This window comes from Lactuca sativa, chromosome 7 (genome assembly GCF_002870075.4).
Source record: "Lactuca sativa cultivar Salinas chromosome 7, Lsat_Salinas_v11, whole genome shotgun sequence".
NCBI classification, from domain to species: Eukaryota; Viridiplantae; Streptophyta; class Magnoliopsida; order Asterales; family Asteraceae; genus Lactuca; species Lactuca sativa.
Genome location: NC_056629.2, coordinates 59,835,255 through 59,850,924, shown reverse-complemented (window position 1 = coordinate 59,850,924; position 15,670 = coordinate 59,835,255). Strand labels below are relative to the sequence as shown.

Genomic DNA, 15,670 nt, shown 5'->3' with positions numbered 1-15,670 from the left:
ACACAAACTACATCAAAATCTATTCAAGATACTAGGCAATTCGCTATAAGACTATGGGGAGTGGGTGGCAAAATCATTCGGCAACGATGAGGTGGACTTCACCATGTTGTGGGTACACTAACCCAACACCTCAACATGTTGTGAAAATCATCCCTTCTTGTCACTATATTGCCGAAGAGAGAGAAAATTGTATGCGCATGCAAGCCAGACCCAGAAGGTGGGCTTGGGCCGCCCAGGGCCCATTTCTTTAAGAGGCCCAAAATTCCTAAAGTATATATATATATATATATATATATATATATATATATATATATATATATATATATATATAGAGAGAGAGAGAGAGAGAGAGAGAAAAAAAAGTTTCCTTATCTAAAAATACTAGGAGACATATTTTTTTTTCTTTAAATTATTTGTTTTTGTATGTTTTGTTCATATTTGTGTTTTTTAACATTAATAATGAATTTTGTGAATTTTATAAGGGTGTCTATATTCTCAATTTAATTTTATTATATTTATGACTTTGGGGGCCCATTTTTTTTCTTTTCACTTTGGGCTCACTATAGCTTTGGACCGCCCACGTGTATTAATCCCAATTTGTCCGTTCTCTCTCTTCTTCATCTTTTTTCTCCATTGCCATGGCACCACTTCCTCTCTTTTCCTTGCCATGGTAAATCAAGATACATCTCATGTGAGCTTAGATGGAGCTTATGTGGAGCTTAGATGGTAAGGCTCTTATTGAAAACATCTATAACAAGGTACATATAAAGAAAATGCATACAACATTAATTGCACAAAAGCACTTATTGAAGACATCTATAACAAGAGAAATATAAAGAAAATACACACAACATTAATTGCACAAAGATTTAACATACTCGTAATCAATATTTGATATGATCTGCCTATACAAATACTCAATTACATCACAACATTGTGATATTGTTATTAAAATATTTTGGGATAAGTGAACGTCAAGAAACATGACCAGTCATGAAAACAAACCGCCCAAAATTCCAAAATATCACTCGAAAAAAAAACAGAAATTAACATTTTAAAATTTTGATCTTCTAAGCTTTAATAGACGACATTCCCTAAAAATATATATAAGTGTCCTAAAATCTCATCACTCATCTAAGAGATTAACATTCAAACAATCATGGGGGAAGTACCACATGGTAGCATAAAATAGCATGCGTTGTTTACGTTCAGCAGTGCCATTGAAGTAATCATAGCTCTTGTATTGTGTCCGTTTAATAGCAGCAGAAGACTTCAACCGGCTATGAAAGAATACATATTCTCTTATTATCTTTTCTGGCTTCACCCATTTCGTTTTGACAAAATCTAGTTCCATAACCTTGTTCAATGCTGAAATGCGACTTATCACATAAAGGTTTTCACCCGAACTTACAAGCTCCAGATGTAACAGATCCGGCTTCGGGAAATTGTTGATTTCTAGTAATGTCCATTTTTGCTCCTGATTCGGATCGAGTCTCAATTCAGCTAAAGAAAAATCAGACTGTAGGGTATATATCTTCCCCTTAAAAACATGTAAATCAACAATGGCGAGAGGCGAGTCAATGGGATGAGTGCAAGAGACATGATTCCATCCTCGTTTACCTGCTATACAAAATGATATTATCTTGATCAATCTATGTAAGATAACAAACACCCACCGAGACATTGAAGGTGAAAAGACAAGGATAGCCCTCATTTCTTCTTCATTAGCAATTGAAAAGAAGGGGTAATCAGGGAAATGAAGTTCATGTTTTGTGATAGGATTCACAAGCCAGAAGTTATGGGTTTCCCTTCCATATAAGATCAGGTAACCACAAGTTAAACCAAAACAGGTACTACCAGCAGAATGGGGAATGATTGTTTTGAACCTTCTTCTTTCAAAATCCTCCATGTAAAAATAGAAGTCTTTGTTATTATCATGGGGGTCGATACATGTCTTCATGGGTGGTTTAGATGCCATAAACATGTTCCTGTTAGATGCTGCAAATGATCTCCATGACTTGCAAACTCCACCGAATGCAAGAAAATCAACCATTCCCAGTTCCATCATAACTAAAAAAAGCACATCATGGTTAAGATTTGACCAAGGTGCCACACCACCCTTGTCAAAAGTCTTGAACCTCTTCCTGCTTGATGATGATGATGCATGATCATCATCATGATTATGGTTTCTAGTCATACTCCTTGTCTTAGCCATTCCTACACTTGCAAACTGAAATAATTAGTACCATAAAAGATGCAAGAGTTGTAAACAGGAGACAAATATCCACATACAAACAGCCGATTTGTTGCTTAAAAGAGAAATCACACACACACATACAAGAATCATGAGTAGATAGAAGATTAATCATATATACATTTAGATCTCCAACTTCTTTAGCTTTTATATTTTTTTGTTGTATATAAATATCTTATCCAATTTTACTCTTAGTTCATTCTATAAATTCATGCAATAGGGTTGAAAAGTATTTTCATGTTCTTCTACCAAAAATATGTTTCCAATCATTTACAGGTACACCATAAACAATAAATATATTATATCTACTTGTTTTGAATAAACTAACCATTTCCCATCACCTTATTACTTAGCTTTTTAGTAAAATCTCCATTTTTATCTCTAGCAAAAAACAAGATTCAACTATTTTATCCGCCATATTTCAACAAAAAATCCCTTAATTTATGTCAAGGCCAGTTATCCCAAAAACTATTTTTAGAATCATAAACATCTAAGGGGAAAATAAACTGATCACAATTCCCATTTTTGACATTAATTAACAATCATATTCCGCTCATTATTATTTTCATCTCACAATCAGAGTCAACAGTGAATAATAATCAAACAGTAAAATAGACACAATCCAAGTATCCACAAAACATAAAATATTTGAATTTTTAAGTCTTTGAAGAAAATAATTAAATTTTATTATTTGAATAATTGATAATCAAACATTTAAAAAACAGAAATAATCAAATAGAATTACATAAAACCACACTAGCCATGATTTAAAATAAAACCACCATATCCAAAAATGGGAATCGTAATCTACTAATTTGAAGATCATTATTAATAAAGTAGATTGGTGTACTGGAAATTCTGAGAAGTTGATGTTATCCAAATTCAAACATGCATATATTCAATAATCATCCATAAAAAAATTCAAACATTCATACTCAAACAAACCATCGTATCCCTAGATCATGATTGAATATTTGATATTTGATGATCAATTAATCATTAACCGAGCTTTTATAGAAGAAAGAAGCACATACAAACTTACCTGAATTCTTGTTTAAGAAGTTGCAAGAACTAGAGATTTCAGAGACTCATAGTCATTGTTTCTTGACTCTTCTTAGAAAATATTAAGTATGAGATGTGAGAGGCAGTTGTGTGAGAAACAAAGAAACATAACTGAGAAATTGAGGAAGGGGAATGACAGATTGTTTCTTATTAATTGCGAATTCTTAAGCTTGATTTCACTGAAAAGTCCAAAGAATCGGAATACTCGTTTTCTCCAAAAAAAAAAAAAAAAAAAAAAAAGAATTCCTCCAATTATATTTTCTTTCCTTCTTAGTTCCTATCGCTCTAGTTAAAAAGTTCCTCCAATTGTACTAAATTATTAACAATTAAATTGATGAATTGTATTTTTAAATTTAATACAAATTGGCATATAAAACTTAGCTTATAAATATAAATTATTAAAAGTTTATATGAATTTTAACTTTATTTATAAGTTTATATATATAAATATTAAATATATAAAATAAACATAAGATACAGAAAGAAAAATACAATACATTCTATAAGCTAAAGGGTTAATTAATATTAGAACTTTAAAGGGACCATTATTGTATATATTCTTAGCATGTGAGTGTTCTGGTGGGGTCACTCCCGGCCCCATTTCTAGAAGAGGAAATATAAACAACCCCATTGTTGCAGGTCAATGGAAATATTGATAAAGGCACAGGAAATTGGGTATCGTTCAATTGGAGTTCAGGTATGATAATATTTTGAATATAAACTAATGCAGTTCATCGAAAGATAAAGCCATAGGAAAATGGGTATACTTCAGCATTGTTCCTGTTTCCAAAGATACCACTTTTCTTCTTCCAAATTAGCATCTGATTTTTCATATTTTTCTTTGAAAGATAGAATAGTAAACCTCATACAGACATGCCAAAACTTGACCCGCTTTTACCAGATCCAGAGTCGCTTCATAACTTCAGGATTCGTACAAAATCCATCGATGGCTGGCAGATTGCTGAAGCTTTCATTGAATTTCTGTGAAATAGATTACACACTGCTGATTTTCAAATGCATTAATTTCCCAGATACATTCTGTGTAAATACTGTTATCAAGGCATATGCTTCCGGTTCTTTGCCCACCAAAGCTGTAGGATTCTATTTTGAAATGCTTGAAGAAGAAGGGGTGCTGTTTAAACCCAATAGTTTTACATTCCCATCTATGATTAGCTCCTGCACAAAAACAAAGGATTCTGTATTGGGTGAAAAATGTCATGGGCAGGCTGTAAAGGTTGGTGTTGACAGAACTTTACACGTAGAGAACGCTTTAATACATATGTACTCTGGGTGTGGATTAAATAACGTTGCATGGAAGGTGTTCGATGAAATGTCAATGAGAGACTTGGTGTCCTGGAATTCAATTGTAGATGGGTATGTTAAAGTAAATGATATGGAAGCTGCCCATAAGCTGTTTGATAAAATGCCTGAAAGAAATGTGGTATCTTGGAACGCCATGATGAAGGGGTATTTAGATGTCAAGAACCCTGGCCTTGTGCTAAAGTTGTTCAGGAAAATGGTAACAACAGATGGAAAAGGAAACGACACATCGATTGTGACTGTGCTTACTGCATGTGGCAGATCTTGTAGATCAAAAGAAGGAAGATCTGTTCATGCTGCTGTTATCCGAATGTTCATGGGTGTAACTTTGATCATTGGAACATCTCTAATCGATATGTATAGCAAATGCGGGAGACCAGATGTAGCTCATGTCATCTTCAACACAATGTTAATCAAAAACATCGTGTGTTGGAACGCAATGATTTCAGGGGAATCAATTCATGGGAAGAGCCCAAAACACGCACTCCACCTGTTCGATGAAATGCTAAAACTAGTTGACATAACTCCAGACGAAGTAACATACATCGGTGTGCTATGTGCTTGTGCACGCGAATCCTTGTTGACAGAAGGTCAAAACCACTTTCTTGAAATGACCAAAAAATTCAATATAAAGCCTTCTTTTGCACATTATTGGTGCATGGCTAATCTATATGCAAGCCATGGTTTAGTAAAAAAAGCAGTTGAATTCTTAAAAAATATGCCAGTTGATGTGGGGTTGTCACCCCAATCGTCATTATGGGCTGGCTTACTAGGATCATGTCGTTTTAATGGTGACGTGGCGATTGGAGAACAAATTGCAAAAGCTTTGATTGAAGACGATCCTTCAAATAATTCGTATCATGGTTTGCTTCTTATAATCTATGCTGTGGCTGGGCGATGGGAAGATGTGACAAAAATGAAGTGTATGATGGAGGAGAGAGGGGTTAGTGTGCCTGGATTTAGTCTTGTAGAATTGACCGAAATAGTTCATAGTCTTAAAGTGGAAGATAATATATCTATGCTCCACAAATACGGATGATACAGTGTGTGCTTTGGACTGAGACTGAGACTGAGACTGAGACTGATACTGATAGGACAAGATAGTTCAGTGTCTGAATGAGATCCCAAAAAGATGGAAAAAAAATTGGGACTTGTATTCAATCTTTGTGTGTAAAAGACGTGAATGTCCTTCTCATCCTCATCATAAAAATAGTCTGAAAAAGGCGATTGATGTTTTTGCAGTTTGTTTTAGGTATTTTACCCCACCATTGTTTTTTGTCCCATTTTCTGTAAGTAAAAGATTAAGGAAGTTATAAGGATTTGAATACATTTTAGGAAAAATTTCCCCTTTTTATGCTCGATTTTTTTTATTGTTGCTGCCCATATAATGATACAATAGTGATACTTTACAGGACCATATATATAAATATTCACTCTATGACATGACAAACTAAAACCAATACCATAAGACCCCATAAAAGAGTTACTGTAGCATACAGTTACCACCATCTTAGTAACAAAAACTCATGAAGTTAGGAAATTTCTGATACATACATCCGTTGTGATTCAACTGAAGATCATTAAACATTAAAACTGCATGTCTGATACTTGAAAAAACAGTGATTTTTTTTTTTAAAAAAAATTTAACAATGTATTTACAACAGTGCTAAAGTAAGATGCGAAAAAAAAAGTAAAAAATTATCATTATAATATTTAACAAATAGCAACAAACTTTTGGTTTTTTGCTTTTTCTAGCAATGTACTTTCCGATTTTCACATTTTATAGAAATGTTATTTTATTTATTTTATTTTTTTGGTGTCATTTTGGACCATTATGGTTAACTAATAATGAAACACCATTAACCGATTAAAACCTTCAACAAAAACCAGTTAATTGATAACCCATGGGCTATGGCTTTATTTAAAAGAATTAAATCTTTTTTTCCTTTTATAAATCATGGTATAATATTGTTAAATCATGTTATAAAGTGATTATTTATAAAAAAAAAAAAAAAAAAAAAAAAAAAAAAAAAATTCTAATGAATTTTTATTTATTTTGATTCAAGTAAAACGAAAAAACATTTCAATTTAAAATATTGTTAAAAGTTTTCTTATAAAGTTTGACTCTTATTATTTCTTTTATTCTTTATTTTAGTCTATTATCAAATTGAAAAATATTATCTTAAATTGAAACTATTGATATCATATATAGAAATATGATTTATATTGCAAATTACATTTTAATAAGTTTAGCTAGTTTTACTATTTTAATAATTATAAATAGTAAATATCACTCATTGAATCAAAATAATAATAAAAAAAAAACATAAGTTACCAAAATTATTTAATAAAAAAAATAAAATAAAATAAGAAAACTCAAACACCAAAAATATAATATACTATAATATATTGATATACTTTACACTTTTTTGAAAATTGTCAAAAAATGTTATCAAACTAAAAAAAATACAAAAAAACAAAATTAAAACCAAGTTTAGTTTTGACTAAAAAAATCAAAAATAAAATGAAAATAAAGAACTTAAAAATAATATAAAACCGAGTTTAGATTTAACAAAAAAGAGTTTAAAAAAATAAAATAATTTAATGTTCGGAGTCTAATTTAGCATGAATAGAAATTCAGAGTCTAATTTATTTATTTTTAATTATAACTTAACCCGTTTAAGATTTATTAAATTTTGAGGGTGAAATTATTATATAAAAATTGTTTCCATAAAGTTTGAATGTTCTAGATTTATGTATTGAAGAGCTTACTTATAAAAAAAATTCTAATCATTTAAACTTCTAATATTAACTACAAATATAATAAAATTTAAAAAATTTACCGGTGTTCTACTATCGTTGATCACTGATTATATATATATATATATATATATATATATATATATATATATATATATATATATATATATATATATATATATATATATATATATATATATATATATATATATATATATATATAGGGTTGTGTGGTTGCAAAATCCAATTATACATTAAACTTGTTTGTAGCTAGCTTCTTGCTAGTCTTTCGTGTTAGTTTTAATATAATTATTCTGCTGCTGAATGGGCTACCAACTAATGAATAAAGTATGTTAAGATATTTGTTTGGAGTTATAAGATACGTAGGATATTCTTGAAGTAGATCAATTCGTTATCCTCGACAAACATGTGAGTTTCATGGACTTTGAAATCAAATTTACACTTATTTTCATGAATTATTATGACATTTTACAAGTTGTTTCATACACGGATCCGGAATTTATGCATGTTAGTATATGAAAATATTTCATTGTTACATGTGTGAATACCAAATCAGATTATGCATGATACATTCTTAGGACACCAAGTCATGTTATGTTCGTATGCCAAATTCAATTTATGTCGGATCATTTATGAGTACATCTATGGTATCGTATGATATATTAAACATTGATTTAGTTTTCATTTCATGTCGATGAATGTTTTTTTGTCTGTATAATATATGTTTTACAGTTTATTATAATATGTTAAAGATCATGACATCACAAAACTTCAGCTGATTAGTATTAGTATTGACTTGTATCTCAGGACAGGATCGTTTGTTTGTGCACATGTATCTGGTGAAGACTTTGGAATAGATCAAGAATGAGGCAAAAGAGTATAAAGTTTTTTTTTTTTAATGGAATGTATCAAGTATGTGGGTCAACAAACAGTCAACTATATGGAAATTTCACAGTAAAAAAAAAAAAGATAAAAAGATAAAAGTGCTAATTAAGAAGTCATCACTCATCTAAGAGATTAACATTCAAACAATCATGGGGGAAATACCACATCCCTTGATAACAGAACACGCCTTGTTGACTTTCATCAGTGTCAAGGAAACAACCATTGCTAATGGATTGTGTCCAAAGGCCAGCCCATAACTCTGGTTTAATAACAACACAAGACTTCAAGTAGCTATAAAAGATTGCATATTCTTGTATTGTCTTATCTGGCAACACCCATTTCATTTCCCCAAAATCAAGTTCCATAACCTTTTTAGGTCTTGAAACCCAATGCATCACATAAAGCTTTTCATTTGAACTCACAAGTCGTGGCTTGAACATGTCAAGCTTCAGAAAACTCTTGGTTTCAAGTGACCTCCATTTGCCCTTACACTTTGAATTCAAATTGAGTCTGAGTTCACCTAAAGAGCAATGGGTGTGTAGAGTGTACATCTTCCCTTTAAAAACATGTAAATCAAGAATGGGGAGAGCGGATGAGACATGATTCCATCCCCGTTTACCTGTTATATAATACGATATTTTTGTTTTACGAGCTCTATAACCCGATAATGTTGTACGTAACACAACAAACACCCACCCAGATATTGAAGGTGAAAAGACAAGGATAGCCTTGATTCTGTCTTCATCAACACCTACATATAAAGGGTAATCAGGGAAATGGAGCTCATGACTTGTGATAGGATTCACAAGCCAGAAGTCACGGGTTTCTGTACTGAAATAGATAAAGTAGCCACAAGTTAATCCAACACAGGTCCTGCCAGCAGAATGAGGAAGGATGGTTTTGAACCTTTTTCCTTCAAAGTCTTCAAAGCAGCAGTAGTAGTCTTCCTTATTATCAAGGAGCCCAAAGCGTATCTTCATGGGTGGTTTAGACACCATAAACATGTTCCTGTTGGATACTGCAAATGACCTCCATGACTTGCAAACTCTGCTGAACGCAAGAAAATCAACAACTCCCAGTTTCATCATAACTATAAAAAGCATATCATGGTTAACATCTGACCAAGGTGCTACATCACCCTTGTCAAAACTCTTGAGCCTCTTTTTACAAGATGATGATGCATCATCATCATGATTCTGGATTCTAGTCTCACTCCTTGTCGTGGTCATTCCTACACTTGTAAAAAGGAGAGAATCATATGCATAAAATGTAGTAAGAAAAAGTGAAAACACACACTCAAAACTATAACTTTCATGAGAAGAGAAACTCACAAAACAGAACACAACAGTTTATTCTGAAAACTAAATTGCAATTTTACTAACTTTAAAGTGAAATACAAGTTTGATTAACCAAAATCAAGTGATTAGAACACCTTGAATGAATTAAGTTCAAAAACTGATGTCTTTTCCGATTTGGTAAGACCAAATTAGGGCAAAACAGTCTACGACAGATAGATCAAATTTGTAGAGTGAAATCATATTTTGCATTAGATTTGGTAGCTTGGACTTCAAAGCAAATTAAGGTAAAAGTTTTTAGTTAAGACAACGGGCATAGAGCCATGGACAATAAAAAGTGTGAAATCAAATGGAGAAGATAACTCTAGAAGCAACGAAGAAGCAGTATTTTAAGAAGCGTGGAGGAAAATATACCTGCAAGGATGAAGATACTGCGTTGAGCGTGGAATTGTAGGGCGTAGCTGAGACTTGAGACAACGGGCGGGCGAGGAGGAAAAAAAGAGTACGGTGAAACGAGAGATTAGCTAGGTTCAAATATGAACCGAGGAAATTAGAGAAAATTGTAAATTTGGTCCTTAATGTTTGTCGGTTTCTTTAGTTCCAGCCCTTTAATTCATTAAACTGTGGTTATGGTTCTTTTAGTCTACTTTTATTGTGGATTTGGTCCCTAAAAATAACCCTCATTACATTTCATTATCACACCCCACATGCTCCTCATGTGAGGGTAAAAAGTATATTTCCATTTTTATGAAATTAAATCTTTATCCTTGTTCTTTTTTGCTTTCTTAGACCCATTTACCTCATTGGCATTCATTACATGCACAACTCCTTTGATGACAACCCTTAGCCTTAATTTGTGACTCTTTCTCTCCGGACCAAGTCTCTCCTAGTTTCGGTAGCATGAAGCTCGATCTTTGCTTTTCAACTCCTTTGCTACACCTCCTATCTTTTCCCAACTGTTTCTCTCTCCTTATTCGAGTCTTCCTCCAAGATTCCCCATCTATCATTATCAATCAACTTCTAAGTCTTTAAGTTTATCATGTATCTTTTTAAGGACTTAATTCTCTCCAATGTGTTCATCGTCCAAGTTAATGTTAACCCTATAATCTTCCATGTCAAGCTCAACATCTTCAACATTGTTGTCCTCGTCAACCATGTTATCACTTTCTTCACTGCTATCATTTTCTTAATTAGATTCTAGGTTGGTAGCATTAACAAATATTGAATTCTTCCTAATAAAAGTTTGAAAGTCTTCAAATTCTTAAACATGGTTGTACTTAATTGTCCAACAACTCCAAGCATAGTTTGTAGTAAATGAACTCTCACCCCTTATTGGCTTCTACCATCTGAATATATAATCATATTACTTGCTTATAGCATTTTGTGTTTTGAAACGACAAACTAGCTAACCTACTCCTAAATAACATCTATGTCTCCTAAGAGACTTGAACCCATGACCTCTTATTACTTGCTTACATCCTCTGTTCTAGCATTCCTTAATGCCTTTAAACATACATAAAAACATTAAAAATAGTTCTTGCCATTTGAATTAACTATTTACTCCTACTTTGCATGTGTTTCATAGGTTAGACTTAAGGATTTTTTTTCATGGTCCCACACCTTGGCATATTGTTCCTCGTGTTTACGATCTATCATTTCCCTTGCTATTATCCTAGCCCCATGGCATTGCTTTTTGATACTTCAACAAAATACTTATCGGGCTTCTTAATTATGTTCTTTAAGTAGTGATTAGCTAACGAATTACAACCAACCTGACATCCAAAATCGTAATTTCTTGCAAAAAGGTGTGTTCAATTATTAATTTAATTTGAAATCTACATTCATTATACTTTCATGTTGCGTACACCCTAAAAGGACATGTTTTTTTCCCATTTTATTTCACACCTTGCAATTATCCATGGTTTAACATCTTTATAAACAAAAGTTGGTACCCATCAGATATAATGTAGTTAACTAAAGTCATCCTTATAGTAAGGAGCTCGTATGACTTTTGATGGGTTTTGGTCATAAGACATCCTGTGTGCTCATACAAACCTTAATGCTTGGATCTAGGTTTCTCTATTGTACATGCTTTGAATTCAAGACTATAAACCCTAATTCTAGCATATGGAAATCAATATTAACATATAATTAGGTTTAAGATATTACCTTGATTGTTATGTAGTAATAACAATCTCAATTCCTCCATGAATTGACTTTGGAAGGCTTAGAGTCACAAGTGTCACTCCTCTAATGGTTCACAAACACCAAAAGCAAATGGAGAAGGTATAAAGAGAGAGAGGAGAGAGGTAGGAATTCGTCCTTAGGACTTCTTGGGAAGGCTTAGACGAATTCATGAGCCTTAGGGGGTTTATATAGGTGTAAAGATTAGGGTTTTAGCCATTATCCTTATCTAGTTGCTTGCCCACCAAGCAACCATAAGATAAGTCTTAGAAACCCTTATCCTAGTCGAATTCTAAGGCATTATCTCCTTAAATTCGTTCACCCTATATTTAAGATAATCCTTACCTTATTTTGTAACTATCACATAATTACAATTCAGCCCCTTTAGTTTAATTAATTACACTTGATCACAAAATTAATTCTTAATTAATTATTGACCAATATTAATTAAAAAAATATGATTTCTCCTTTAATATATTATTCTTATAACATATTAATAAATCATAATAACCTCTCTCTCTATTTATTTCTCCAATCAAGTTGCTTTGGTGAAGGCAACCCAAAAGGACCATGCACCATCGGGTCAAGTACATACCAAAATAGTTATGGACTTAGACACTAATCCAACAGTCTCCTACTTGGATAAGTCTAATAACTATTATGCGTATGACTTCAGATCCTGATCTGCAATCGTAGCTTTCCAAAGCCGCTGTCAACTCTGATCATATCAAATACGCGTTTCCTTAGATAAGGGATCATATATTCCTCCATTCTAGATATCATATGAGATATGATTTCAAATCATTCTCTTTGTACTACTTCTCGATTTCTGATTTATGACGACAGACTAATTGAACAAATCAAATTAGCCCTAGCCCGGCCGAGCATTTACGTTTGTCATCACTAAACCATCGAGGGGCCCAAAAGATATCGCTTTTTATCCTGCCTTGGATAAAAGGAACGGATAAACTTTGATACAATGCTTGTTTGCACTCACTAACCAAATCACACACAACAATATGTTTTATAACACCAAGTTACTAGTGCATTTACATATTATCAATGTGCAACCGATTTGCAAGATACAACTCACACATCTCGGTTTCAAGAATATAAGATGTTATCGTCTCACCATCACTTGTGATACAATTCATGGAGTGATCCAAGTGAGCGTGGGTTTAATCCAATGCTCAAATTCATATTCATAAGCACTCATGAACGTTGCAGCAAACATTTGCTTATGTCTAATGCTCTTTAGACAATCCACACACCAATTCACGACAGTCTTCATTCATATCTACTTCCAATATATGAACGACTGTGGCCTGTTTGAATAATTCGATTATTCTTAATAAACTCAATTATTCTGGAAGTCAAAACATGCAAATGTGAAACACAAGAATAATACTAATCCCATATGGCCTCAAACCTTTGAGTATAAATAAAATGCCTTTTATTTATCACCATATTGATTACTCATTATTTGTCGTTTTGGGTAATCAACTTCTTACTTGAATTCCAACACTTGTCCCATGCTCCTAGCATGCACACAATGTTTACCTATGGTTCTTACTTTTCACATTGGACACATTTCCAATCATTCTCATTTCACAACTCCAAATCCTTTTCATAAGTGAAAGAATATAAAATTCTTGCTTCTTATAGAATATGCTAGATTCTAACATTCTATGCAACTTATCCTTTCGTAATGTCACTGCACCGAAGTCACAAAGACTATTGCCAATGATATTACAAAGTCTTCTATCGGAGATTGTTACAAGACAATTCCTTAGATATGATGTCTCTCTCTCAAAGTACATTCCTTTGAACATCCTTTTGCATAAAAGTTTCTAATCTAGTCATAGATTTTCAATATTCAATTCCCAATATGGACACGCTTCCATATTTTCCATATGACAACTCATTCTTAATAGAATCTTATCTATTCGTAATGATGTCGATATGGTCCATCCAATACCATGCTTCCAACTACTCACAAGCGACTAATCCTTGTCAAACTTTGGATTGTCCTTTGATAGTTGTTTAATTATTTTAGTCAAAACCAATTCTAGTCCTTTTTCCCTCTAAATGCGCTAGACATTTGGAAAATTTTAGAATGGTCAAAACATTAAAGCATTTGCAATCGATCCTATACCCGAAGCGTATGGGACACGACGCATAATGTTTTGTTTGCTATGTTCTCAAAATTCGAATTATGAAGAGGAATGCCGTAATCATAATCGACATTTTAAGAACACACTATGTAACCTTGACTAAATATGTTAACATTTCTCAACCTAAGCCTTTAGATTTGAAATGAAGCATAATATTCTCTCCCTTAATTATAGCAAAACAACTTTACAACCCTTACGACTTTGCAAGGTATAACTCTTGTTTTCTATAATTAATATTGCCAACTTGCAATACGTTCCTTAATAATCATACAATCATAACATTTATGCTCCCACTATCATGATGATTATTATAAAACATAACACTTATGCTCCCATTAGCTTCGACATGTATTCATAAACATCTTAACTTTCAGAAAAACAATGCTTATTGAATTTCTTAAGTTCATGTTTCTAATACTTAGTGCTTCGATAATCTTTTATCAAGGCTTCTTGAACTTATACACCTTTGCCTTCGATAGCTCATATGTGTGTCTAAACACTTAAGACTAATTGCCAAACCTCACAATTGAAATTATGGAAAGGGATACCATAACCATAATCGAATTCGAGAATGCAATTTTACAATCACTATCTTCTTAAAATCTTTCTTAGTGAAAGCATTTCCTCACAATCATTTTCATGAAGGAGGAAATCTTATGACACTTAGATTTAAACGGTGTATGTGTTCCTATCCATGTGAATTTGTTAAAACCAAAGTTTACGAAAAATTCAAACTCATATGGACCGAACTTTCTTAATCTTGATTCTTGCCTTATGGTAGCACAGCTGCCCACCATGTCTTCCAAGTAGTTAAGCAGCTCACCCTTTCCTATCAATGTACCTTTCATTGATTAAGGTGCTTTGCCTCTTATGCGTTCAAAATGAGAACTCATAGAACTCACATGCATAATTAACTCGATTGGATTGGCACATAAACAAAATGATGTCAACACGATAGGTTGTTAACCTCAACTCGTGTGCTAGTGATGATCGATAAGGTTTATTTGATTTGTTCTTGAAACCTTTCAAGACCATTAAGACTCCCACTGACTCCTTGACATATAAGATTCTCTTGTCAATAACCATTTCTTGACAAACAAATATTCAAGAGTTAGTGTAGCTTTTATCAAAACACTTCATAAATTGGTCCTAGTTGGTCTTTGTCTTATCCAAGACATCACAACTTACCACATTTAATGAATGTTATAAACCTTCTTAATACTTTTCACTCATTGTCACAATCTTAACTTTAAGACTTGTTATTGGAACGAAGTATGATTGACTTATTGATTTAACCATTTCTTCAATTCTTGATTCCTCTTCTTAGACATGCAATTGTACTAAGACTCATTTAGAGAATCAATTGAGATATGGTTCTTAATCATTAAGACCTAGCATAAAAGGTACTCTCCCATCTTCTTAGAATGGAGAAACTTTTATCTTTCTGCCTACTTGATTCTTCTTATTCGTTCTGCTATTGATCTAAACCCTTTAATCAATTCAGAATTACACTTAATCATATTTACTAAACCTTTAGTAAATCATGACGAATACCTCATTACTCTTATGGTGGACTTTGATCAACACACAACTTTGTGTACTCGATCTCCTAGTCCTTCACTTGACACTTTGTCAATGAATTAGTCTAATTTCCAAATACGAAATTTCTCATTCATCTTGCATCCACGTTGCATGATTCCAAGTTTCTGTCCAAT

The 15,670-nt window shown here is 32.6% G+C and overlaps 3 protein-coding genes across 3 annotated transcripts; 1 reads left to right on the top strand and 2 right to left on the bottom strand.

The window, feature by feature from the left end:
* Positions 1-923: 923 nt before the first annotated feature.
* LOC122195002 (uncharacterized) lies at positions 924-3,518 on the bottom strand. The gene is made up of 2 exons (XM_042896449.1): positions 3,297-3,518; positions 924-2,217 (listed from the first exon to the last, which is right to left on the bottom strand). The coding sequence occupies exon 2, from the start codon at positions 2,213-2,215 to the stop codon at positions 1,127-1,129; it is 1,089 nt and encodes a 362-aa protein (XP_042752383.1). The 5' UTR covers positions 2,216-2,217; positions 3,297-3,518; the 3' UTR covers positions 924-1,126.
* Positions 3,519-3,948: 430 nt separating this feature from the next.
* On the top strand, positions 3,949-5,989 carry LOC111883908 (pentatricopeptide repeat-containing protein At3g51320). The gene has a single exon (XM_023880238.3). The coding sequence runs from the start codon at positions 4,074-4,076 to the stop codon at positions 5,673-5,675; it is 1,602 nt and encodes a 533-aa protein (XP_023736006.1). The 5' UTR covers positions 3,949-4,073; the 3' UTR covers positions 5,676-5,989.
* A 2,118-nt stretch (positions 5,990-8,107) lies between these two features.
* Positions 8,108-10,100, bottom strand: LOC111883902 (uncharacterized). Its single transcript, XM_023880232.3, has 2 exons — positions 10,012-10,100; positions 8,108-9,533 (listed from the first exon to the last, which is right to left on the bottom strand). Exon 2 carries the CDS (start codon positions 9,529-9,531, stop codon positions 8,419-8,421), a length of 1,113 nt encoding a protein of 370 aa, XP_023736000.1. The 5' UTR covers positions 9,532-9,533; positions 10,012-10,100; the 3' UTR covers positions 8,108-8,418.
* Between the last annotated feature and the right edge of the window lie 5,570 nt (positions 10,101-15,670).